This window comes from Mustela putorius, unplaced genomic scaffold (assembly GCF_011764305.1).
Source record: "Mustela putorius furo isolate JIRA1106 unplaced genomic scaffold, ASM1176430v1.1 tig00000743_pilon_pilon_pilon, whole genome shotgun sequence".
In the NCBI taxonomy this organism is placed as follows: Eukaryota; Metazoa; Chordata; class Mammalia; order Carnivora; family Mustelidae; genus Mustela; species Mustela putorius.
In genome coordinates this window covers 2,596,516-2,624,172 of record NW_025421464.1, presented here as the reverse complement: position 1 = coordinate 2,624,172, position 27,657 = coordinate 2,596,516, and the positions used below count along the sequence as shown (strand labels likewise).

The window sequence follows — 27,657 nt, the reverse complement described above, 5'->3', positions numbered from 1 at the left end:
TCAGAAGACATGACACTCTTGAAATACAGAATTTTATTTAGAAACTGTTTAAAGTAGAAAAAAACCCTGTCAAGAAAGACCAGGTGGAAAATGGGTTCCCAATAAAATGGAATTTTAGGGCAACAAAAGTCTAAAAGGCCACAAAAGAGAAATAGCACCACTGTTATTTGAACAATGGCTAGTTACTTGCATTTTTTTGGCATTGTTAATCACTGAATCTGGGTTTTCCTCTGAATTCCACACAGAGCATGCACTACACAACAATTTTATCATAAAATATCTGCTTTCTACACACATTTTAGGACAAGCTACCACCAGGAACAAATCAATACAAATACATCAGGGGCTGAACAATCTCAGTAGTGGGTGACACACATTTTGCAGAATTCTGCCAAACAAAGGAACTGAATAGGCCAGGGGCAAAGCAAATGAGGAAGAGTTAAGGAATGAAATATTTTAAATATTAATAATTAATTCAGACACGGTACTGTATCTTCTGCAAAAGAAAATTAACATTTAGTAACACACTAACGAATTTTATCTCCAAAGAGATTAGTGCACTGGCAAAGTATTCCGATAACAGTGGAGGGCGGTGGACAGCAGGTACCGAGAACACCCAGCCTTGCAGATCCCAAGGTAGCGATGGCCTTCACTGGTCACTCCCTTTGCCAGAGGTCCAGAAAGAACTTGCAGCGTGACCACTTGCCTGCTGAACTTACACTCTAAGCAGCAAACTTTAAGGAGCCAAAGAGGAGTCCCCAGTGGGCGAGGGGAGCAGAGAAGAGAAACATGTTCAATGTAAACTTAAAAGACAGTAAAATGGGACACGACCCGCATTCAAATCCCAGAGATGTGGGCAAGTCCCCAAAAGTAGTTGTTAGATTTAAAAACTGGACACACCTCATCTCCCAAAAAACACAATACATAAAAATTTCAGGGGTAACTGGAAAAATCGTCAGAGAAATGTTCAATGAAATTCAAGCTCTTCGACTCAAACATCTCAGGGCTGAAACACACCCTCTATTCATTCAGGCAACAATGCCTCTTGCTTCTTAGAGCAGGGATACTATTGGTCAAGGACACCAAATGGCTTTACAGAGCAACTTTTTAAACTCTCCTTTTGGGCCAAGGTCTAGGCCTTTGAGGATTCAAGCAACCCTGCAAGGCCTATGAACAGCAGATTCCAAAGGTCCAGAGGTCTGGCCCTTCCTTCCCAGACACAATGTCAAACACGAAAATGTCCTGTCATGTTACATTTTCTATTTTGAAATATGGAAGCATATTTTAAATACTCTTAAGGCATTTATTTATTAAAACGTTCTCTGCCAAGATTTCACATTAGCTTAAAATTCAAATCAGTCTTTACATTTCTCTGAGGTCTCCACCTCAGTGTATCACATAAAAACACCTTCTCCAGCAATCAGTGTTACCAGCGTCCACTCGGTAAGCCCCATGGTCAGCCTCTTTGTTCCCCAGGTGACCCACTAGATGTTAATACTGCTCTGCTACAGGGTAAAAGCTCCTAACTCAAACTCATTGGAAATGGGGTGAAACTTCTGCAAAGTGCACTTTAAGAAGAGGTACTGTTTGCTCATGAAAAGAAACCAGTGAGTCCTCTAAGAATAATAAAAGGGGTATTTTACAGTTAAGCACATGATTTGGAGTGAAGAATTCGGATGTTGCTCTGCTGGTCCAGGCTGTTAGTACTCTTCTTGTTCCTCCTGTGGGCCCCCTTCATCAGGTATCACAAAGCCTTCCTAAAATGGGAAAATGAGAGGGAAAAGCTATTACTCAGTACCAAATGAAGGATCAGTTTCTACCATAGGGCCACTTTCCTCGTATTTACAGCCTCTCAAAGTCAACGGCTCTTCCTATCTCTACTGCACATTTGATATTTACTAGCACAAGGCCACGTGACCACCACTTTATTAGACAGTGGAAACACATCTCACAAAAGGCAAAAACTAAGCATAAACTTATCTTCAAAAGTGGATTTCTTAATTATGTCGATTATGGTGATGATTTCACACATCAAGTTGTACTTAAATAGGTACAGTTCATTACATCATTACGTCAATCAATAAGGTTGTTTTAAAAAAGAAAATAAACCCTCAAAAACCCCTGAAGTCATCACAAAAGTTTCATACCACACAATCTCCTTGCAATAAGCTGTCTACAGAGCCAACTTTTCTTTACACCTTCCTCTGATGGCACTTAAGGACCATGCCTGCCACTGTGGGTATTGTGGGTTTACCCAAAACACTCATAATCCCACAGTAGTTGCCAACACTGATCCAACATTAATGGTACAGGACACAGCCGATTTGCAGCTTCCACCTCACACATACTCTAGGGCATTCTGGCATGTGATAACGGCTACAGCACCATAAAAATCAGAATTCCCCTTTGACCACCATGGTTTTTTTCTTCAACTAAATCTCTACAGCTGAATTTACTTAAGATAGAACGCCACTAAAATAATACTCAGACTAGACCAAGGACCCTATATCTTCATCATCTTTGTTTCACTGAAGCTGGCAAAGAGCAAGCCCAGAATAAGGATTTACTGAACAAAGTACCATCTTTTCAGTCATCTGTCTTCATCCCCCAAAATTCATTGGCATATTTAGAGAACAGTGCTAATGACAATATCAATATTTCCTTATATTTGCATACTGTCAAGCATACTATAAAACACTTATACACTGTAACTTGATCTTATAGACCTTACTAGGTGTGCAGATTTATAAATAAGCAAAGCCACTAAACAATGGGCATAGCAATATACCAAATCCTAAATGTAGGGGAAAATCAGTCTTCCCTGATCAGCTAGCATGTCATGATTAATATCAGCAGATTCAGCTGTGTAATAATACACATGGATCCCAAGACCATAAAGTACTGAGAGGAAATGGGAACCAGGCACACTCCAGGGCAGGAGGAACAAAGACACAATCCGACAACTACGGGCAGGGGACATCAAAAAAGGCCATGAGCATGGTTCCCAGGTCATGCCAGGGGGCCTGATAAAATGGAGCTGAGAGGTCTAAGTTGCAGGGGGTGGAGTGGGGATGGTGGAGTTAAGAGCATTTTGTGGCACTCATCACCAATCAGCGGCCATAAACCACAGAATCTGGGCAAGCCAGCCATCTCCTTGTCCTATTCCTACCTCAAAGGCTCACAGACCTCAAGGCAGAGGCTGAGGCTGAGCAGAGATGACCTCTGAATGACTCTGAGAGGTCAAAGTCTTTTGATGAATTGCTATCCTGGAACAGGACAAGCACTAGCACTGAGTTTGCTGAAAACAACCAGATAAAATTAACTTTGTCTGGAAAAATGGCAAGAAGAAATCCTGGTGTCAACACGTACATCTGTGGCATAGAGAATGTCCACGATCCTCTGCAATACAGGGTTGTTCTCCCCCTCGTTCTCCTGGCAAATCAATTCAATGTTCCTTAGCTTTCCAAAGTAGAAATCTCTTTCTTTCTCCAAGTCTTCGACAGTAAGTTTCAATACGTTGACCTGCATAAGACATTGGAAAGGGTGAGATACTCAGCATTTACATACCAATAACATATCAGACAAACCGCTAAGCCAAACGAAGACGTGGTCTTCCATCACACTAACATGGATCAAAACCCATTTCTGTTTAGTATCAATTTGGATACATTGGGTAACAGGTTATTAGAAGAAATTTCATGGTTTTCTTTTCCCTTTTTTTAAACGTGGCTACTAGAAAATTTTAAATTATGTATGTGCCTCACATTTCTGGTTTGCGTTCTATTCCTCTTGAACAGTACTGCTCAAGTACAGGTTGGGGCCACAGGGAAGGCCGAGCTAGGAAAACAAAGGTGCAGAGACTGAACGCAATTCAGGCAGCAGGGAATTTTGAGAGCCAGAAGGGCACCACAGACATCATCATCTAGTCCAACCTTCTGAACCAGCTGCAAAAACTGAAGCAAACAGCTGCTTTAGCTCCTCCATGGCCTCACAAGGAAGCCAGAGATAGCCAAAGGGATCAAGTCCTATCGGAGGGTGGAAGAAAACTCCTCTTCATAAGCTGCAGTCAAGAAGTATCCAGAGATGGTGTTCAGAACCACCAGGACCATTCTGTCATCATCAAAGGCCTGAAGAGACCAAACCAGAATCAAGGTTCTAAACAGACTTTCAGGGGCACCTGGGTGGCTCAGTCATTAAGCGTCTGCCTTCAGTTCGGGTCCTGGGGTCCCGGGATCAAGCCCCCCATCGGGCTCCCTGCTCGGCAGTAAGTCTGCTTCTCCCTCTCCCACTCCCCGCCTGCTTGTGTTCCCTCTCTCGCTCTCTCTGTCAAATGAATGGATAAAATCTTTAAAAAAGAAAAAAACTGAGAATTTCAATGAAATAAATATAATATAAATAATTAAACAACCATGTATAGAAATAAACTATCAGCCACAAAGTGGAGTATGAGACAGGATAAAAGATAGAAGGGCAAGACTGGAGCACCTGGGTGGCTCAGTCAGTTTAAGAGTCAGACTCTTGATTTCAGCTCAGGTCATGGTCTCAGGGTGAGATCGAGCCCTGCATCAGGCTCTGCGAGGAAACCACTTCAGATCCTCTTTCTCCCTCTGCCCCTCCCCGAGCTCACCCTAAAATAAATTAATCTTTTAAAAAGGGGGAGGAGGGAGAGAGCTGACCAACCCCAGCAATAGGAATCTGCCTTAAATCTTGAGTTCTAAGAACCAAGAGCCAGGGAAGAGGCCTACTAATCACATTAGTGACTTGGGAGTAAAGGGAAGTCAAAAGTTATGCTACACTTTGGAGTCCATCACTCAAGGTTCACTAGTGCCTTCCTCACAAACCCACTCCAATTTCCTTGGCCTACACATCATCAAGGGCACCAGAACTCAGCCTTCTGGGCTCCACTAAGGAGCCAAAGCAGGCTTCCTCCATGATATCATTCAATTAGATATATCCACAAGAGGGGCACCTGGGTGGCTCAGTGGGTTAAGCCTCTGCCTTCAGCTCAGGTCATGATCTCGGGGTCCTGGGATCGAGGCCCCACATCGGGCTCTCTGCTCAGCAGGGAGCCTGCTTCCCCTCCTCTCTCTCTGCCTGCTTCTCTGCCTACTTGTGATCTCTGTCAAATAAATAAATAAAAATCTAAAAAAAAAATTATATATATATATATATATATATCTCCACAAGAAACAGAGTATACACTGAAAGTCACTGGCTTTCGCTGCCCATTCCTTTAAATGCTTACCTAGGAGATTGTTAAAACTCTGTGGCTAGTAATCAATGCCAATGCCACTCTTAAACCTTCTCTTGTAGTAAAGTAATAGCTATAACCTAGAAAACCTAAGGAGAATGCTTTGGACCTGCACAGGCCAAAAGAGTAGCTAGGAGCCTCAAGTGGCTATCTGGGTACTTGAAATGTGGCCAATGCAATTGAGACAGGCGGCAAATATTAAATACACACAAATACACACTGGATTTCAAAAACCTAGTAAGGTCTTCAAGCATAAAGTATCTCACTGACGATTACTTGTATTGGTTACATGTTAAAATGGTAATACTTTGGATACATTGGGTAATGGGTTATTAGAAGAAATTTCATGTTTTTCTTTTCCCTTTTTTTAAACGTGGCTACTAGAAATTTTAAAATTATGTATGAGCCTCACATTTCTGGTTTGCATTCTATTTCTCTTGAACAGTACTGCTCTGGACTCAAATCAAGTCAAAGTAAACTCCAGGATGCCTTAAGAATGCAGAACTGCTGCATGAGGTAATCCATGTAGAATACACTGCTGTCCTCTTGCCCTAAGAAGCTGGTCTGGCTCTATTTCCCACATCATTTACGTCTCCCAGACCTCCACACCTCTGTCAAAGGCCACAAATTCAAATACTTCCAAGAGGCCAGACAGACCAGGTAAAAGAGCCAAGGGAGTTAGTAACAGGGTGTTACAGATAAGGACCCCGGCAGCCTGGAGAAAACCTAAAAAAAAAAAAAAAAAAAAAAAAAAAAAAAGGAAAGCCTGCGCGAGCCTCAGTACTCTGGAGATAGGGCTTGGGCAGCTGACTCCACCCTCCGGGTAAGTCATTTTAACCTCCCCAGGTACATTGTCCCTATCTGTGAGACCTCACAGGGCTAATGCAGAAGTGAAGTACTCACTAGAACAAGGGCAAACCACTCTAAAAATGTCCATTATTTTTGTTTTTATTATTAACATTTGTGAAGACAATCTGACTCATGTGAACTTTTTTAAAAAGACACTCCAGAATCTATTTTGCTCTATCAAGACCATGGACAAGAACCATAATAATCACAATTGCTTTTTATCCACAGCCATTTTCCTCTTTTATCCCAAATGCCATTCCAGGGACCTGACATAACATCAGCTCAACTACTATGAGAAAAGTAAGTCACAACACAACACAGTAAGTTCAGAGAGGTTAACTGACTTGCCCCAAGTAGAAGCAACAGAGCCAGAAAAATCCCCAAATCTATACAACCCAAAACCTGTGCCCCACCACACAGGACAATAGCTGTGCCAAGAGCAGCAGTCCCACAGAATCCGCTGCATCTTCTCCTCTAGAGTACAAGAAGCCCGGGCTGGCCACCCAGCCCCCTATGCTTCCTGTGCACATCCTTGCCTAGAAACCGACAGTTACAGTGCAGTCTCCTTACTCCCCAGGATTTCTGTACTTCATTCACAGTGACAGTCCCCAGAGGGTACTCAAGGCAGCCACACTAATGGGGATGGTGGCCCAGATAAGGTACCTTAACATCAGCACCTAGAAGCACAGGGCACACACAAATCAAAAGACTGAAAAAGGGGGCGCCTGGGTGGCTCGGTGGGTTAGGGCTTCTGCCTTCAGCTCAGGTCATGATCTCAGGGTCCTGGGATCGAGCCCCACCATCGGGCTCTCTGCTTGGCGGGGAGCCTGCTTCCTCCTCTCTCTCTGCCTGCCTCTCTGCCTACTTGTGATCTTTGTCTATCAAATAAAGAAAAAAAAATCTTTAAAAAAGACTGAAAAAAACAAAAAAAAACACAGGGGTGCCTGGGTGGTTCGGTGGGTTAAGCCTCGGCCTTCAGCTCAGGTCATGGTCTCAGGGTTCTGGGATGGAACCCTGCATCGGGCTCTCTGCTCAGCAGGGAGCCAGCTCCCCCCGCTACCCCACCCCGGTTATGGTCTCTGTCTGTCAAATAAATAAATCTTTAAAACAAACAAAGAAACAACAACAACAACAAAAAAGAAACAAACAAATATCGTCTCTGGGCAGGCTCTTAGGTCCTGATCTCCTAGGAGCAGGGCTAGGGTCATGAGAGGTTCCAGGTTCAAGTGAGGCCACTGCCCCTAGGTTTTAGGACTTGGCTTTCAGGAAAGTGAAAGGATTCAATTTCAAACACACAGGAATCATAGAGCATCCTTGATTTTAAAACTGGAATTAATGAAGAAAATCACCCAAAAGCAAACAAACAAAACTATAAGGGTTGGTGAAAAAATGTCTAAGTCTAAACTTTGTTCAGATCCAGAGACCTCTGCTAAGTACCTTTAGGATATTTAATCCTGAAGCATACATTCCAAATCACAGAAGAGTTTTCCACACCAGTTCCACTCTAACTTAGATCTCTAGTGACCCAGGATTTCAGCACAGACACCACAGAATCTTTTTTACTATTTAGAAAGAAACTCTCCTTTATCTTCTGTCGGAGCCAAAATTCAAGAGACACTCTGTGAATCCCACAGAACGCTGAGAGGTGTTCCGGAGATCTTCAACACGGTTCTACTGTACAGGCGGGTTTCCAGAGACACTGGCTTCTGTCACACTAACACATCTTAGACACGCCCGCTCCCACTCTTCCACCCACACCCCCACACTCCCAGTTCCCACACAGCACCCAAAGTGCTCACAACTCACGCCGAGGACTGCTTCAGCAGGGGGACAAGGCAGGCCTTCCTCCAAGAACACAGACAAGCCTCCCCCTGGTCAGGGCTGCCCAGCACCTTTACTCCTGAAGCGACTCCTGTCTCGGACAGAGGCGGTGCCTACCTGCTGCATCAGTTCGGCTGCTTCGTCATCCCCGTTGCCCACACCAGGGTTCTTTCGCACCACACCCGGGCCAGTCTTAGGGGTTGCAGTAGTTCTGTGTGTTGCAATGGGCCTCTGTGGAGCTGAGAGAGCAGCAGAGCTTTTTTTAAGAAGAGAAACTTCAAGATAAAAAACCCACCAGACAAGAGGAGCCTGTGACCAACGGCCCTCCACAGCTGTGCTGTGCAGGGACCCAATGTAGAGAGCTCAGCATGCAAGACCGCACTCCCGTGTTTGCCCAGAACGGTTTCTATGGCAGCAGAGTTAGGTACCAATTTTAGCCACCATCTTTTGTTCTGGGAAGGAGTCCCTCTATGAGGTCTTTTTTCTGCTGGGGTAAAGAGCACTATCATCTGAAAGCAACACAGTCCTTCTGGCACACACCAACAATCTACCTTAACCTAGCTCCAACCAAATCCACACAGAGGGTAACTTCGTGGAGCAAAGACAAATTTCATGCCAGGAGTGGGCTCACAGTCCCAGCTGCTGCCGGGTGCCCAACGTCTCCCATCTGGAAAATAAGATGTCCCCCATCTTAGAACCTCAAACTCCTTGGCTTGGGAAGAGAAGGGTGGCAGACTGATCTTAACACTTGTTACCTCAAAACCTGCATCTTGCTCACCTTGTAAAAGGAGGTTGGGAGGGTTAGGAGAGGAAAGCAGTGCCATGACTAGGACTTACAGACTTCTCTGTGAATAGAGCCAAAAGCTGACAAAGTAAGGAAAGAGTAGTGTGGTTAAAACAATCAAGAATAATCAAGAACAGGCTACCTTGAGGTAAATTTATGGTTCGTGATTTTAATAATTTCTTTAGCAATTATTCTGTAAAGCTGTACATGATGCCAGGCTTAGAAATATCTGATCTTCCTGACACCCAAAATGTTCAATAACTGTAAGGCTTTCACCTGCAGATACAGGCACTTCCTCTGGGTGATCTCTAGTATATCTTTATCCCCAAGATTAAATGCTTACTGCAAATCTCCACTTGCCTGTTCCCAGCATCTATGCAGATCCCCATTCTAGCAAGCTAAGCACTAAGTATCTGGAGAAATCAGAACCCTCACACTCTACTGATGGGAATATAAATCAGTGCAGCCACTTTGAAAAGACTCAGGTAGTTCTGTAAAAGGTTAAACAGAGGAACCATATGACCAAAAAATTGTGCTCCATAAGTAGGTATCTTCGGATTTATACCCAAGAGAAATGAAAACACAGGCCCACACAGAAACTTGTATAGGAATGTTCAAAGCAGCACTATTCCTAACAGTTCAAGGGGGGGAACAACCCAAATGATCATCAGCTAAAGAATAAATAAAATGTGAGGGCCCCTGGGCGGCTCAGCCAGTTAAGCGTCTGACTCTTGATTTCAGCTCAGGTCACGATCTCAGTGTTCTCTCGTTCTCTTGTGAGAACAAGCCCCACATCAGGCTCTGCACTGGGCATGGAGTCTGCTGAAGATTCTTTCTCTCTCCCTCTGTTTCCCAAAATAAATTAAAATAAAAAGGTAAAATGTGGTATAGTCATACAATGCAGTATCGTTCAGCCACTAAAAATAATGAAGTACTGACAGGTACTATGACACGAACATGAAAGTATTGACAGGTGCTATGACATGAACCTTGAAAACATAATGCTAAATTAAAGAAGCCAGACACAAAGACCAATATTGTATGACCCCATTTGTGTGAAACATTCAGAACAGGTAAATCCACAAAGTGGATTAGTGGTTGCCTGGGGTTGAGGGGGGGAGGGAAGAGCTAAGGGAAAATGGGAAGTGACTGCTATGGGACACAAACAAGGTTTCTTTTAGGGAGTAACAAAAACATACTAAAATTGGTTGTGGCGATAGCTGAACATATCTGCAAATACACTAAAAAGAATTCAAATGTACATTTTAAATGAGTGAACTGTATGGCAAGTGAATTATATCTCAATAAAGCTATAAAAATTAGAAAGTACACAATGCCCCTCTCTACTTATCAGATAGTTCAGCCTCTCTCTCATTAACTAATATTCTTTCCTCTTCTGGAAAAGGAGAAGTTAGCATCTGAAGAACATCTGCCCTGTCCCTAGGTATACAAATGTTCCACGAATATGCAACTGCAAAGAGGTTTTGGGAAACCTACCAAGCCAAAACCTTTTAGAGAAGGTCTCTAAAAACTGCCTCCCAGATTCTGCTGGCATCATAGCAAGCCAAAGCCACTTAGCAGCTCAAATTCTAGAGAGGCCAGGGAAGCCCACAATAAGCACAGGAAGCTGGTCTGCAGACAGAATGATGATGCAGAGAGCCAAGCACAGTTCCTAAGAGACCTAGAAATCTCCGTCAGTTCCTGGGTATTGCAGTCTGGTTGTAACTTCCCATCTCAGGGCCCTGTGAAAAGGCCTTGTGTTCAAACTAAAGCTCCCTTTTGTGAGCTAACCTGAGGAATTTCTAGCCCATACAACTAAAGAGTACTGGCAACATTACATAAAGTAATTCATTCAAACCTCAAGAACAACCCTCTGGGGCAAATACCAAAATTCCCATTTTACAGAGAAAGAAACTGTGGGTAAGAGATAAAGTGGCTTAAACAGGGCTAGAGAGACCTAGGAACAAACAGAGGTCTGCCTGATGCCACAATCATAATCCTGCCACAAGGCTGGGATTATGCTCCTTAATTTCCCTAAGTTTATGGGGCTCAAAACCCTCTGGCTGAAGGCTGAATGAACGGATGATTAACGAATACTTGGAATACTCTTGTGCGGAAATGGTGTTTTTGTTCTGTAGTTTTACCTGCACTGCTAGAGCTGAGAGGTTTCTTCGGTTTGTTCAGAGCTGGAGCAACAAGGGAGGGAGCCACTGCAGTTTCTTGACCTTGTCTGGCAGCTACAGGGTCATAGTCTTTTCCATCATAGTTAGCATCAAAAAACTTCTTGAACCACTGAACAAATTCAAAATTGTCCTGAAACTTTCCTTTTACTAATTTGTCCACAGGAATTATCTGCAGAAAAATACCAAGACTATTTAGCCCAAAGCAAGAGGTTTTTGGCAAGCATCAAACGTGTCCATGCATCAAATCAGTATAAAGCTCTACCAAAAGGAAAAAAAAAATGTTTAGAGGCAAGAACTTGGTGCTAAGTAAGCCCCTGAAAGTTTATAGAGCAAGTTTCAAACAGTTTGCCTTCCACAAAGTACTTAGACCTGCCAACCCCCCCATCAAAAGGAATCAGAAATGCAAAAGAACACATATTATACATTAATCACATACACACATTCCAAGCACATCATAAGACATTCATTCCACTGAAGAGTAAATCTCCCAGGCAACTTGCATGGCCACAGTGCCCATCACCAAGTAGGAAACCCAGAGCACAAACCAACCACAGGTACCTACAGTGAACTGTGTTAAAGAAAATTCTGTCTTGTCAATCACATCGCAAAAAAGCTGGAAAAAATTTTCATCAAGAAAAAAGAAGGGCAGGGGAGGTAAATTTCTGTCTTAAAAACAGGTGAAGGTGGGGCGCCAAGGTGGCTCAGGTCACGATCCCAGGGTCCTAGGATCAAGTCCCGCATCAGGTTCCCTGCTCCACAGGATGCCTGCTTCTCCCTCTCCCATTCCCCCGCTTGTATTCCCTCTCTCGCGGTCTCTGTCAAATAAATAAATAAAATCTTAAAAAAAAAAAAAAAAAATAGGTGAAGGTAATAATCTGTCCCAGATCAGACTTCTACAAAATGGTATGTTTTCCTTTTTTTTTTTTTTTAAGATTTTATTTGTTTGACAGAGAGAAAGTCAGCGAGTGCGCATAAGCACAGGCAGCAGGAGCAGCAGAGGGAGCGAGAGGGGCAGGCTCCCCGCTGAGCAGGAAGTCCAGACTTCCTGGGGGGCTTGATCCCAGACCTTGGAATCATGACCTGAGCCAAAGGCAGACGCTTAACTGACTGAGCCACCCAGGTGCCCTGGTATGTTTTTCAAGTAATTCCAAACCTATTAAAATATAATCCTGTAAACATTTTTATTGTACAAAATACCTGTTATCAGGTATTACTTCAAATTATTAGACTGTCGGCCAGAGTTTAACTATCTTTTAACTCATCAAGGATTCCAGTTGCAATGATACTTTTATAAAAATGAATGTATGTGGGCACCTCGGTGTTCAGTCAAGGTGGGATCAAGGCCCACATCGGGCTCCCTGCTCAGCGGGAAGCCTGCTTCTCCCTCTCCCACTCCCCCTGCTTGTGTTCCCCCTCTCTCTATCAAATAAATAAATAGAACAAACAAACAAAAAAATGAATGTACATAATATTTTGAACTATATCCACCTCTCTGAGCAAATAAATAGAATCTTAAGAAATTACTCTGTATGATACTGAAACATTGATAAACGAAGTGTTATCTGGAACTCATTCTCAATAATCTGTGAGTACAGCAGGTGGGGTAAAGGGATATCTAAAACAAACTGGCCATCATTTGATAACTGGTGACATACACGAGACATCATTACACTATTCCCTCTACTTTTGTATGCTTTAGAAATTTTCCTTGTTCATGCATGGGGCGTCTGGATGGCTCAGTCGTTAAGCGGTTGCCTTTGGCTCAGGTCATGATCCCAGGGTCCTGGGATCAAGGCCCACATTGGACTCCCTGCACAGCGGGAAACCTGCTTCTCCCTCTCTCACTCTCTGCTTGTGTTCCGTCTCTTGCTGTGTCTCTCCCTCTCTCTCTCTCAAATAAATACATAAAATCCTTGAGAGAGAAAAAAAATGTTTCCTTGTTCAAAAAAATAAAGTAGCAATTCTATAAAAAGAAAAATTACTGCACATAAACTATGCCAAACTATGCTGGGTATCTAAATGATATTCATTCAATACAAATACATATTTCATATATTATAGGAAGATTGATTTTTAAGTAAATACAGACCAGATACACCAGCAAGATAATTAAGGTATGACAAACTTTTTTAAAAAACATTTCCTCATAAAATGGCTTAAAAGAATAAACTATTCTGGGGCACCTGGGTGGCTCAGTCAGTTAAGTATCAAACTCTTGATTTCAGCTCAGGCCATGATCTCAGGGTCATGAGACTGAGTCCCATCAGGCTCTATGGTTGGTATGGAGTCTGAGATTCTGTCTCTCCCCCTCTGCTCCTCCCCCCTTTCACATTCTAATAAATAAAATCTTTAAAAAAAAGAAAGAAAAATGGGGGGGGGGAGGCTGCTTAATTTTGTGTAATACATTATCTACTAAAACAGAGATAATATTTGTCCTAATGAAGCCTGGTGGACTATGTTTCTGTTACTTTCAAATATCCTTAGGGGCAAAAGGGAAGTTGTCAGCACACACAAAGGATCTTCCTTGTACCCTACTATAAAAAGCAATAATTCTAGAGTCTTCTCTTAGAACTACTTATTCTATCATATGGTATGCTTTATAAAAGTAAATCCAGAGATAAAAGGATTAAATCTCAGACTAATAAAGATTAAACAGTATTATTTTTTTAAAAATCGTGAATACAGATTTATAGGCAGATTCCTCCAGACACCAGTAACTTCAAAATAAAGGAGAGGACAACAGGGAACCGGGGGAGAGGGTACAAAGAAATGCTGCTCCCAATAAATCCTATTTTAGCTGGAGAAAATTTAATTATATGAACTGAGGGGGGCGGGTAGAAAATGTCCAAAGTTACAGGCCAACATCTACATCCTTAGTAACAGTTTCTAATTAAGAAACACCCAAATGAAAGTAAAATTTACTTACTTTGTCAACACCCATTCTCTTAAAACCTGCTTGTAGTATTTTGAAGTTCTGGATGTATTCATGTTCTAACTTAGCCTGGAATTTTACTTTCTTCAAGGCAATCGAGCCAGGGAACAGCATGTCCATAAATTGACAATAGGCAGCACCTGAACGAACAACAGAAGATTAATATACACACTTAGGTCATTAAATACTATGATTAAAGAAGCAGGATCGGGTGCCTTGGGGCTTAATCGGTTAAGAGTCTGCCTTTAGCTGGGGTCATGATCTCAGGGTCCTGGGACTGAGCCCCACATCAGGCTCCCTGCTCAGTGGGGAGCCTGCTTCTCCCTCTCCCTCTGTCCCTCCCCCTGCTTGTGCTTTCTCACTCTCTAACAAATAAAATCTTAAAAAACAAAACAAACAAACAAAAAAAAAACAGCAGCAGAATGAACTGGGGTGCCTGGGTGGTTCAGTTGGTTGAGCATCTGACTCGGGTCAGGATCTCAGTGTCGTGAGATTGAGCACCCCCCTCCCAACCCCAAGTTGGGCTCCAGACTCAGTGGGGAGTTCTCTCTCTCCCTCTGAGGCTTTCCCGCTTCCCCCAACCCCACCCCATGTGCTCCCTAGAATAAATAAATAAATATTTAAAATAAATAAACAAAGAAGCAGCATGAACTTTTACCCAAACCTACTTAACCCACATACAATTTAAAAAGTTGTAAAGTAGACCTATAATAGGGTGCCTGGCTGGCTCAATCGGTAAAGCATGTGACTCTTGATCTTGGTGTTGAGAGTTCAAGCCATGTTGTGGGCAGTTTACTTACAACAACTTAAAAGAAAAAAAAAAAGTGAACCACAAAACCCAAAAACTTCAATACCACTTGACGTCAGAGTCAATTTCTCAAAATCTATAACAAGACTGGTTTCACCTAAGTTCTAACATACTTGCAATCCGGAAGCCTGTGATAAGGAGAGAAGAAATGTTCCCATGAAATGTTAAAACTTTGTAAGAAACAAATACGACAGGGGCACCTGGGTGGCTCAGTGGGTTAAGCCTCTGCCTTTGGCTCAGGTCATGATCTCAGGGTCCTGGGATCAAGTCCCACATCGGGCTCTCTGCTCAGCAGGGAGCCTGCTTCTTCCTCTCTCTGCCTGCCTCTCTGCCTACTTATGAACTCTGTCAAATAAATAAATAAAATCTTTAAAAAAGAAAAAGAAAAAGAAAAAGAAACAAATATGACAATAAAATGACCAATACAAGGAAAAATGAATCCCTAGAAGAGAAGGAAGGGAAAAAGAGGTGATTCTGTCTGCTGTTTTGCAAGGATATACCCTCCTCCTGACCAGCAGGAGGAGGGATTTCCCAAGTATTTCAAAGAGTCATCCCCTGACCTAGGTTAAATAAATGTTTTTCTAAGATGTCTGTCTCCCTGAGGTTTTACATCTCTAAATAAACTTAGCCTATCAGTTTATAAACAGTTAATTTTTTTTATTTTAAAAGCAACTATAGAAAACAACTACATATATTTCATCCCATTTCTTTCCAATTCCATTCCTTCCCCCACTTGCTCATTTTTTCCCATCAGCCTCCCCAAAAGTATTTTCTTGGGGCTTAGAATTCCCATGAATGTAATTTCTCTAATGCCTACCGAACTGCACTCTCCTAAGATAGGGCAGGCTTCACTGTGCACTTAGTGCCCTTGCAGGGCTGATGTGCCAAAGGAAACAGCCAGGGAAAGAGGCAAGAAATCCGGTGACTAAGCAAAACGTGTTCTGCAGAATAAGACTACCATCATATGCATATTCAACTTACTTTAAATCAGATCAATCTGGCTCCCTGCCAGTTCTAGCATAAACAGTGCCACCATCATTATTTTTGAAAAGAAGATGCAAAGAGCAGAAGCACCTCCATGACCAAAATGACATTCTGAGTAGAAAAAAAGCATCAAAAAGTGAAAGCCTGGTTTTCGAGGTGCCAAATTTACTTCCGGATCTAATAAAAATATACTGAAGGAATTCTATATACCAGGCACTGAATTAGCAATATTTATATTTTTAAAATAGGGACACAAATAGCTTCCTAAATGCTAGAGGACAATGACCCAGTTTAACAAACTAATAGTATAAAGAAGGGTAATACGTTACTTTTTTTTAAGTAGGCCCCACTCCTGGCATAGGGCCCAACACAGGGCTTGAACTCACGACCCTGCGATCAAAAACTTGAGCTGAGATCAAGAGTTGGCCACTTAACCACCTGAACCACACAGGTGCCCCTGTTATATTTTAAAAGAGATTTTAAAGTCATAATTTACCAACTGCAATATACAGATCTTGTTTGGATCCTGATGCATACAAATCAACTCAAAACACACACATGCGTGCACACACAATAATCTACTAGGCATCTATATCCACAGCACTGTGTTATACGTGAAAGGTATTTTTCTGTATGCATTTACTAAATACACACTATTTTCAGGCCAGCCACTGACTTCCCACTAAAGTCAACCGAACCACTTGAAAGCAATGGTCATCTGCTTCTCACAAAATACTTCCTTGGGGTGCCTGGGTGGCTCAGCTGGTTGGATGTCTGCCTTTCGCTTGGGTCACAATCCTGTAGTCCTGGGATCAAGTCCCTTGATGGGCTCCCTGCTCAGTCAGGAGTCTGCTTCTCCCTCTTCCCCCTGCTCTTCCTCCCTCTCTATCAAATAAATAAAATCTTTTAAAAAGAAAAAAATTTGCTTGAAGAACTATCATAGTTCTTTATTTTAGAGCTGGAAAAATCCTTAGAGCCATTATAATTTAAAAATGGAGGACAAAAAACTGTGGCCCAAGATCACAGGGCCAGAGACTAAAGCTTAGGACCAGATCCCAGGTATCCTGCCCTCCCTATCCACTGCTCTTTTCCACAGTGTCACGATATCCTCTTACAATACCCTCCAGCTGAATAAAGAAGCATCTCCTGGATGGGGGAAAATAAATGCCACGTTGCAAATTGCTGAAACAGATGATACAGAAAGAAAAACTAAGACCTCATTAAAAATGGACAAAGCAAGTAGGACAATTCACAAAAGAAGTATAAATGGCCAATAAACACATGGGCAGGGGGATACAGTCTAAGAAAGTAATTAAAAAAGAATAGGGCAAGGATTCACTTATGAAACTGGCTATGCTAACTTTATTCACAGGAGTAAGAAACAGAAACAACCTTTATATCCAATAGTAGAAGCGATCAATCAGCACACCAGCTGCCTGAGAAATAAGGAAATCTAGCATATGCCACGGAGTGTCTGCACACCACGCACGTCTCCTAATCCATGCAGCAAAGGAACTATGGAGGCCAGGCTAGAGCAGAGAAGACAAGAGAAGGGGGAGCCGAAAACACTCAGTGAGGGCCACTCTACAGGTTCAAAGAACTGTGCTGGGCCCTTGGAAACATGCAAAGGTCCTGAACATGGAATGGAAGTGAAGGAACAGAGGACTGGCTGACAAAAAACAACCAGCATCCCCTTTCTGATACAAGTAATCCCTCATCCAAATCATTCTTTCCTTGAGGACTATCTTTCCAAAATACTTGATGACTAGCTCGCAAACACAAGGAGACTATGGAGTGGAAATGAATCTCTAAACAACCTACCAACTATGACAGAAAGTTATCCTCACCTTACCTAACAAGAGCCAAGCAAAGACTTGTTTCACTGTTGGGGCAGGTGGGGCGGGGCAGGGTGGGGTCACAATGCTGACAAACCTCAGCCATTTCAGAGGCAACCAGCACATTAATGGTGTAGGACCTCAGAGCTTTGTGCTCCCAAGAGAAAGACCTATTCCTACCCTTCAAGGTTTGGGTTTCGTAGAAAATTCTAGTCAGCTCTATCCTCGGCTCATCGGAGATAAGACTAGGAGGGACCAGCAGCGTTAAAGGCTACTGGGATTCTGCTTAGGCCTCAGAAAACACAAGGGTCTCAGGAACCTCACTTACTCCAGAACTCCGATGCCCCAGCGGCAGGCCTTCCACAGGGACATCGTGTCTGCAGCTCATCCTGTTTGGCCTCACACTGAAAACTGAGTCCTAGTTTTCTAAATATCAAAGTGAAACACCATGCAACCATCTACATACTTGGAGAGAAGTCGTATATACCTCTGAGGAAAACTAGCTACGAATGAATAAAGTTTGCTTACAAATCATAGTTAAGTGTCCTGCACTTAGCGCTCTCTGCTATGGAAAAGCACTTTATCCAGGGTAAGAAAAATGGCAGGTAGGTTGCAAAGCTGAAATTCTTCACAGGGATTTTCAATGAGACAATATCATTGCAATAATTATATGTAATTGCCATTTGTCTAACTCTCTTCCAAATGCTTCTTTTAAAAAGATACAACTTGAAAAAAAAAGATATGTATGCAGCCAAAAGAGTGTATACTCTGTGGTGAGAAAGATCTGGGTTCAAAACCAGGCTCTGCAATGCATAAGCTGTGCCCCACAGGCAGTCTCCTTGTTTGTAAGATGAGCATATGCACACTCCCTTGAGAGATCTACACTCACATCCAGGGTCTGGCACAGACTCCGTATCTGAGAGCTATTTTTACAGGTGGGCCTGGTTCAACTACCCCAGTTTAAAGGAGTTGTCCAAAATCACACAGCTCAGAGCACACTGAAGCCTCTTCACACCCAGTTCTAACTACCCACAACAGCTCCCTCTCTGAATGAGGTTAAATCTGGAGCCAGAGCATATGTGTACCACTTACCTACACATGAAAAGACATCTAGCGGCACCCAGGTGGCTCAGTCGGTAGCATCCAACTCCTGATTTCCACTTAGGTCACGATCTCAGTACTGTGAGATCGAGCCCCGCAAGGAATCTGATCAAGATTCTCTCTGCCCTTCTGCCCCTCCTCCACCCACACCTACATGCTCTCTCCCTTTCTCTCTCTGAGAATAAATAAATCTTTAAAAGAAGAAATCTAAATTAAGAAAAATATATTTCAAAGTATATTTAAGAAAACAGGTAAATTTTAGGGAGAAATTCCTGGTGAAAAAGTTGGCCCTGATGAAAACCGGGATGACCTCATCCCCACATTAGTCAGAAAACACGGGACAAGCAAGTGCTTTAAGAGCCTCAAACAAATGAGGATGTGATGATGGGACTGAGGAAACAGAAACTGGGGGGGAAGACAGCACAGGTCTAAGGTTAACAACCTGGGCCTACGCTAACCTGTGCCTGCCACAACTAAAGTAACGAGTGAGAGACTAGCATGACTCATGCACACCATCTTTTCACTACACAACTTCCTAAAGAGCCTCCCCACAACCATCTGCAAAATGGAGATTAACCTTCACAGAGGATGGAACAAGAGGAGCAAATGAAACTAAGAGCAAGACTGGGATCCAGCTATAAAATAAGGAAGAACAGAACTGAATTCATTTTATTTAATATAAATGAAAGCAGTTAACTGTATTTATTAATTTGAGAGCAAGCAAGCACACACGAGCAGGGGAAGAGCAGGAGAGAGAGAGACACTCTCAAGCAGACTCCCCCCTCGGCACCTCCCATGACCCTGAGATCATGACCTGAGATGAAATTATGAGTCAGACACACAACAACTGAGCCACCCGGACACCCCAAAAGCAATGGGGGCACCCGGCTGGCTCAGTTGGTGGAGGATGCACTCGTGATCACGGGGTTGAAAGTTCAAGCCCCACGATGGATACAGAGATTAATTAAAAATAAAATCATTCATAAATACATAAATAAATCAAAATGGCACCGGTAAAGGAAAAGTCTGAGCCCCTGCCGAGCAGGGCATGGGGATTGAAGAACCCCGGCTCCTGATTTGAACAAAGGTTCGAGTCTCAATTCTGTTCTCGGTTCTATAACCCAGGACTTGTTACTCAGTTTTCTAAGCCCAGTGCCTCATCTGTAAACTGGGGTTAATAAACATCTCCACCTCATAGGAGATATAGTGAGAACTGCATGAAGAGATATTGGGAAAGCATTTACATAACCCTGGCACATAAGTGTTCAATCAAATGACTACTGTTGTTACACCCAATAATAATTCTAATTCTCTCCCACAAATACGGTAAGAATTGAAGTAGCAGCAACATATACATCTCATCCTTCTGGCATACTCTTAACCCCACCTCTATCTGGTAGACCCAGTTTTGGTAATTCCAACACAATCCTTATCATGTGAGGACAGTCCAGGGCAGTCAGAAGAACCCCCAAAGATGAGACAGGAAGTCTTTAGAGGAAGTAGAAACCAATAACATCTTCACGAAAAATAATTACCAAGATCCTAGAGTTCATACCCTCTGATCTAGTAATTCTATTTCTAGAAATCACTATGGTAAAATTAGAAGCCACCTAAATGTTCCCAAATCAGAAACATATTAATTCCAGAATACCATAGAAATAGCACAAGGTCATTAAAAACAACTTATTTTTATGATAGTGAATAACACTAGAGAATATCCACAATAGAGTCAAGTGAAAAAACCTGGAACATACACAAATATATAAACGTGCATAGAAAAGTGAAAGAAAACAGCCCAACAGCAGTTGACTCTGAATAATGGAACTAACGGCATTTTTTATTTTCTTCTAGTTTTTTCAATGTCAATTAGCATACACAGGAGGGGTGCCTGGGTGGCTGAGTCGTTAAGCCTCTACCGTCGGCTCATGTCATGATCCCACGGTCCTGGGATAGAGCCCGTGTAGGGCTCCTTGCTCAACCGGAAGCCTGCTTCTCCCTCTCCCACTCCCCCGGCTTGTGTTCCCTCTCTCGCTGTGTCTCTGTCAAATAAATAAATAAATTCTTTTAAAAAAAAGTATACACGGGGGAGGAAAAAAAGTTTCTACTCTGGTCTTAAATCATTACCTCTCTGTAATATCCTTGTTAAGCAACAGTTCAATAAAATTGTGGCTGAAATGGCATTTGCCTGACTTTGGTGTTGTACTATTTGGGAGTAAGACATGCTACTGATAAAACTAATATAAACTAGAACAGTTACAAATGTCATCTTTGAAGGAAACATTTCAAATCTGGATGCCCAAGAGTGCAGATGGAGAAGCTGGGCTAAGCGACAGGCCTCAGAATGTCAAGATGGTGGCAAAGAAGCACACTCTCCCTCAGCACAGCTCCTTCTAGAAGTGGAACTGGGGCAGGGCTAAAAGGAAGAAACAGGGCAGCCCAGACACAGAACCTGAACCTGTAGCCTCTGAGGTCAGATACAGGCCTGTATATTCCTGAAGGACCTGCAGGCTTTCCTGGAGAAATAGTCTAGTGGATTTCTCTTACCTGAGCACAACTGTTCGATCTTCGTCAGATTCAGCTGCAGAGACTCATTGATCCAGGCCAGCATGTCATGTCGACTTAGGTTATCACTGGTGACTGATGTTGAATATACGTTCACTGCCATCTTCTACAGCACGAGAGGAAAAGAGAAGGGCTTACGTTATTAGGTGCACAAGGGAGAGCAAGCATTTCCTGAAGAGTCAGTCACCCAGAGCAGACCTGTAGTAGACTCAAATTTTTAAGCCTCGCATTCTTCCCCAAGAGACCAAATCAGACACTAGGATTCCAGCCATGAACTTGGACTGCCACACACAGGCATAACCCTAAATGAACTGCCCAACCCCTGCCAGCCTAAAACTTAGGCCCCATTCTAATATCATTAGTATTAAATTTTAAGGAACCAGAAACACTAAGTAAAGAGATGACTGACTGAATGCTCAATGAAGGGGGTGCTGGGTGGCTCAGTTGGTTAGGCACCTGTCTTCAGCTCAGGTCACCCTGGGATGAATGGAGCCCCATATAGGGCTCCTTGCTTAGCAGAGATCCTGCTTCTCCCTCTGACCCTCCCCCAGCTCATGCTCTCTCTCACTCTCTCATGCACTCATAAATAAAACCTTTAAAAAAAAAATGCCCTATGAAGGAAGCTGATGCACAAACAACGTTCTCTGTTCAGAAAACTTATCGATTAGTATCAAAATATTCACAGCAGTTTCCTTCAGATGGTGGGCCTTTATTAATTCCTCTTCATACTTTTCGTTATGTTCCAACTTTTCTTTAAAGACTTTAAATACCCACTTTTCATAAGCAAAACAGTAAATAAACTTTTCAAAAACCTGTGTACTACAAACGTGGTGGGAAATGACCTTACAGTGAAGGCTCCTTGGTCCCAACACTCTCCTGAACCACCTGGGGACCAGATGCCTGAGGAGCTTCACAGATACTTGTCATTTACTCTGCCAACTCCCCACAAGGCTCATCTCGTTCTCCTCACTTTACATATGAGGAAAGAGAGGCTCAACCTAGAAGCCCTGGGAACTGGCAGCCAAACCTGCCCAGCCCTGCAAGACACATTCTTTCCCTGCCACTAGCAAATGCTGCCCCTCACTGTTCTGCTAGGCTTTTTTTTTTTTTTTAAAGATTTTATTTATTTATTTGACAGAGAGAGACAACAGCGAGAGAGGGAACACAAGCGGGGGAGTGGAAGAAGGAGAACAGGCCTCCCACCGGGGAGCACGCTGGATCCCAGGACCCTGGGATCAGGACCTGAGCTGAAGGCAGACACCTAACACTGAGCCACCCAGGCACCCCACAGGCTTTCAAATTCAAAACAACAAACACACAGAAACATAATAACTTAAAATGCTATTAAATGTTTATGCCACCATCATCCTCATTCAGTCAACAAACATTTACAAAGCACTGTTCAAGAGCCAAGGAAACACATAAGCAAGAGGGACAAGTTGCCTATCCACAGGTAGTTCATGTTCTAGTACTGAAGTCTGACACGGACCAAATACACCAACAAATGTCATTTCATATCGACCATTTAGAAAATGGGGGTGGTGGGTAATGTGGTCAGGGAAAAGTCTCTTTGAATTGACGTTTGAGCTTAACAATCAGAAGGAAGCAGCCACATGGAGATGTGAAAGGTGGGTGTAACCCAATAAGCAAGAGGGAGGCACAGAAGGAGGAACAGAAGTGGGAAAAGAAAAAGCCAGATCATGTTAGGACTTGGCCAGCCATTGTAAGGAGTTTCAATTTTATTCTGTAATTGTTAAGAAACCCATTGTGGTGATTTATTTTTTTTTTTAAGATTTTATTTATTTATTTGTCAGACAGAGATCACAAGTAGGCAGAGAGGCAGGCAGAGAGAGAGGAGGAAGCAGGCTCCCCGCTGAGCAGAGAGCCCGATGTGGGGCTCGATCCAAGGACCTTGAGATCACGACCTGAGCCGAAGGCAGAGGCTTAACCCACTGAGCCACCCAGGCACCCCCATTGTGATGATTTAAAGAGGGGAGAATTCACTCTCCTTTAAGTCTATGAAGGAGTTCAGGACACCCAGCCCCCACACCCGAACATGCCACTTTGGCAAGTGGATTATTTTGAGCTGAAGGCACTGGAGACCCTGTTGAGCCAAAAAATTTTTGTCCCTCTGGTAACCACATAGAAGAATCAACTGGGGGTCTTTCCCAGTTAAATTTTATCTAAGTGATCCATCGTATGGCAGGGCAAACATCTAACTGCCAAACACCTACTCTTATCACTGTGAAATGCTTTCCTTTCCTCTGAAATTCCAGACCCCTACCTGCTTCTTCTGAGAGTAACATCCAGAGCTCATTTTGCCTGTCTTTGGCATTCCCTGTACATACACCTACTAAGTTTTATTTTCTCCTGTCAATCTGTCTCATGTCAATTCGATTCTCAGTGCAGCTAGAAGAACCTTGGAGCAGATGGGAATTCTTGCTCCCCAATATATTTGAAAAAGCACCCCAACTGCTGGTAGAGCACAGTAGGAAAGGAAAACTCAAGCAATGACGGAGGGGTAGGTTGATTCAGACTTAATGAAATCCCTGGTCAGTTACCAGGAGGACAAACAACTAACTATAAAAGTACCAGATTTCATAGTGACCTTGACACTTAACAATTTCCCTCATTTCCTGAGACACCAATATTACCAGTGGAGGCGGGAGGTAAAAACTCAAGAGCAGGGGCACCTGGGTGGCTCAGTGGGTTAAAGCCTCTGCCTTCGGCTCAGGTCATGATCCCAGGGTCCTGGGACCGAGCCCCACGTCGGGCTCTCTGCTCAGTGGCGAGCCTGCTTCCTCCTCTCTCTCTCTGCCTGCCTCTCTGCCTACTTGTAATCTCTGCCTGTCAAATAATTAAATAAAATCTTTTAAATAAATAAATTAATTAATTAAAAAAAAAAAAAAAAAACTCAAGAGCAAACTTGGAGCCATCACGAGAGCCCATGCTCTCCTGCGGCACTTCTTTCCATCCACCTAGTGCCTAGAGTATGAACTGATCTTCCCATACCAGTCTCCTGCATGTCTCATTGAGCCATATAGTTAAAGAATGTGAGGGCTGGAAGAGACAGAGATCTACCCAACCAATCCCCTTTTTATAAGCAGGGTGACTGAGAGCTGGCAAGATAAATAACTTACCAGGTCTGTGCCCTCACATCCCATATTTGCCCATCACTTGGCACAGTTCCTCGCACAGTGAGCACTCAGTAAATGCTATATGTTTTCAGGTTGGCAGGACACTATCAAAGACACTATCAAAGCTTATCTATATAAGCTTTTTTCAGAAAGTAAACCATCAACACTCTTACATTTTTAAACTCCAATGATAAAACCATTTTTCTTTAAAGATTTTATTTATTTATTTGACAGAGAAGTCACAAGTAGGCAGAGAGGCAGAGAGAGGGGGAGGGGGAAGCAGGCTCCCCACTGAGCAGAGAGCCTGATGTGGAGCTCAATCCCAGGACCCTGAGATCATGACCTGTGCCGACAGCAGAGGCTTAACCCACTGAGCCACCCAGGTGCCCCGATAAAACCACTTTATACAAGAAACCCAACACAATTTCGTTTCTGACTCCACTGGGAAATTAATTCCAGTTCCCACAGCACTTCATACAAACCTCTACAATTGGCATTATCACACTGGACTGTCATTATCTCTCATTTCTGAATCATTCCCAGACTGGATTTGAGCCAGGAGGCAATCTGCTCTATGGAAAGACCTGAGGATTTCAAGCCAAGAAGACCTCGGTTTGAGTGTGAAGCTGTCACTCTTTTGCTGTATAACTCTGGGCAAGTTACTCAACTTCAGTACACCTTAGTTATCTTATGAGTTAATGCCACCTATCTAAAAACTACGAGGTGAGGTTTAAATGAGATAAGGTACATAAAATACTTGGCATGGTATCTGACACACAATAGGTATGAAACAAACAAGATCCAGGGTAGGAAGAGACCTAGTCCCACTCATCCTCCTGCCTCCAGTGCCAAAAACAGTGCCCAAGACCTGCCACCATCTCTCATCCAGATCCACTGCAGCAGCCTTCATGTTAGTCTCACCACTTTAATCTGTCCCTACACAGCAACCACAGCAAATTTCCTGAATCACAAATCAGATCAAGTGTCTCCCCTACTGAAAATCCAAAATGAATGGATAAATGAAATGCATACTGTATGCAAAATACTATTATCAGGAACCAAGGAGAGACACATCCAAACAAAAAATTGTCCCAGGCTAAGTACTTGTAAACTATTTTGGTGACATTCATACATACACTGACTATTGTATAGGTCATGCTACCATAAAATTAAGCAGCTGGTTCAGCCACGTGTGTCTCCTGACCACACCCCAGCTCAGAAAATGTTAATGGCCTTTCATCATCATATAATTTAAAACTCTTTCATTAGCAGTACCTTAATACCTGGTCCCATGTGCTCCACAAACTCTGCAGCCACTAAATACATAAGGTTAGGCACCCTGTGGATATGCAATAAACATCTACCGACTCAACCAATTAATTGGCTCTTCCAGGCAGTCAAAACAGTCTAGTCCTCAGAGCTATTACTCTCTCATCCAGATCCACTGAAGCAGCCTTCATGTTAGTCTCACCAGTTTAATCTGTCCCTACACAGCAACCACAGCAAATTTCCTGAATCACAAATCAGATCAAGTGTCTCCCCTACTGAAAATCCAAAATGAATGGATAAATGAAATGCATACTGTATGCAAAATACTATTATCAGGAACCAAGGAGAGACACATCTCCTTGAGTAAGCTACAGCTTACTCTTCCTCCTTAAGGATTTCATTGCTTGGCCTCAATGGAAACCCCACAACCACTGTTCAAGCCTCACCTTTAAAAGCTCCATGATCCAGGGCTCAGCTGCCTTGAAAAAGCTCTCTTACCTCCTCCCCAGGTATTTCTCCTCCTTCAGCAGTTCTCCTAGCATGTTCCCAAACCCATTCTGACTGGATGCTGGCTGAGGGACACCCTATTACGTTCAAGGCATCCTAGTGAGCCCTATGGAAAGAGAGGGAGGGAGGGAAGGAGGTAGGTACCGCCAGAAGACAACCATGTGACCCTGAGTAAACACCTCACCTTTCTGGATCACAAATGGCTCACCTGTAAAAGATGAACATATTCTGCACAAAGGGGTGGTGAGGATTAAATGAGAATTTAAGCGAAAACACTTCAGTGAAAAGCACATCAAGTCTTAAGCTTCTCTTTGTGCCAGAAACCATGCTGGGCACTCTGACACAGCACCACCAATGGCACACTGGTAGGAAACACACTAGCTCTCTGGGAGACAGCATAATATAGAGGATGACAGCCTGGACTCATGATCACAGATGTGGCTTCAGCCAACAGCTGGACAGCATGAAGTAAATCACTTGAATTTTCCGAGTCTCAATCCCTTAATTGTAAAATGAAGATAGAATCTGAGATAGTGTGGTATTAAATGATACAGTGCCCCATCAAGCACTTAACACAATGCCTGGCACATTGCAAGTGCCCAATTAGCCAAGAGCCGCTATTATTATCTTACAACATCCCAACAGGTAAGTGAGTGCTAGGCCTGGTGTACCTTCCCTCAACAGGCCTCAGGATGCTCATCCTCAAAATGAGGGAGAGGCCAAACTGTTTAAGCACCTCAGGACAGCTGTGAAGCAGGGGCTGAAAAAGCACTGTTCATATCACCCTGTTACACTGTCTTCATAGTAATTATATGAAATTATCTTGTTCATGTATTCATTTCCTTAGTTCCTATCTGTCTCCCCACCACAATGCAGACGCCTGGAGAACAGGCCTTTGCTCAGCACAGCGCCCAACAGATGCCCAGAGAAGAAAGGAAGGAAACCATTGAGCTCTTACTTTTTGCCACGTGCTGTGACAAGAGCTTTCGGCAGTCTTATCGTTGTCCCCGTCTTACAGATGAGGAAACTGAGGCTGAGAGGTTCAGCACCTGCCCAAGGTCGCACAGCAGGGAATGGAACCACGGTCTGAATTCCAACCGAACTCTTGACCATCAGGTGACACCGCCTCCTACAGTGGAGGTCGCCAGAGCTCCCAAAAGGACTCACTTGAACCACACACACCGCCTACCCCGGCCCAACTAACCCGGAACCTCTCACCACCGCTGTCCGAGTCCCACACCTAGGCCGCGGCCCAGAAGCCCCCACGCCGTCGAGGTGCAGCCCCCACTTCCGGCCCGAGGCCCCGCCCCTGGCAGAGCTGAGCGCGCGCCCCCAGCCCAGCCCGCGCGTCGGGTCACGGCCCCGCCCTTCCCCCCACCCGGCCCGATATGCACTGCTGTGGAGAGCCGTCCAGGCACCGCCCGCAGGGCCCGCCGGCGCCTGCCGGGCCCGAGGCCCACCCGATAGTCCCCCGGCCGCCGCCCCGTGCCCGCTAGCTGGCTCACCGGCTCTCGGCAGGACCCCGTCCACTGCCCGTGCCCGGCTTCGGTTCCGTCTTCGTCTCGTTCAAACCGCCCGACCCCGCCCGCCCGCCCGCGCGATGACCTCACACGCACCCCCCCGTTACGCACCGA

General features: G+C 43.7%; 1 protein-coding gene across 2 annotated transcripts; it reads right to left on the bottom strand.

The window, feature by feature from the left end:
• Window positions 1-18: 18 nt before the first annotated feature.
• MAPRE1 (microtubule associated protein RP/EB family member 1) lies at window positions 19-27,657 on the bottom strand. 2 transcript variants are annotated; one of them, XM_045084077.1, is made up of 7 exons: window positions 27,529-27,657; window positions 21,093-21,216; window positions 13,815-13,960; window positions 10,850-11,057; window positions 8,039-8,160; window positions 3,370-3,522; window positions 19-1,757 (listed from the first exon to the last, which is right to left on the bottom strand). In XM_045084077.1, exons 2-7 carry the CDS (start codon window positions 21,211-21,213, stop codon window positions 1,701-1,703), a joined length of 807 nt encoding a protein of 268 aa, XP_044940012.1. In that variant the 5' UTR covers window positions 21,214-21,216; window positions 27,529-27,657; the 3' UTR covers window positions 19-1,700. The 2 variants fall into 2 exon arrangements, with proteins under 2 accessions (XP_044940012.1, XP_004746694.1); XM_004746637.3 differs by lacking the exon at window positions 27,529-27,657 and adding an exon at window positions 26,982-27,186.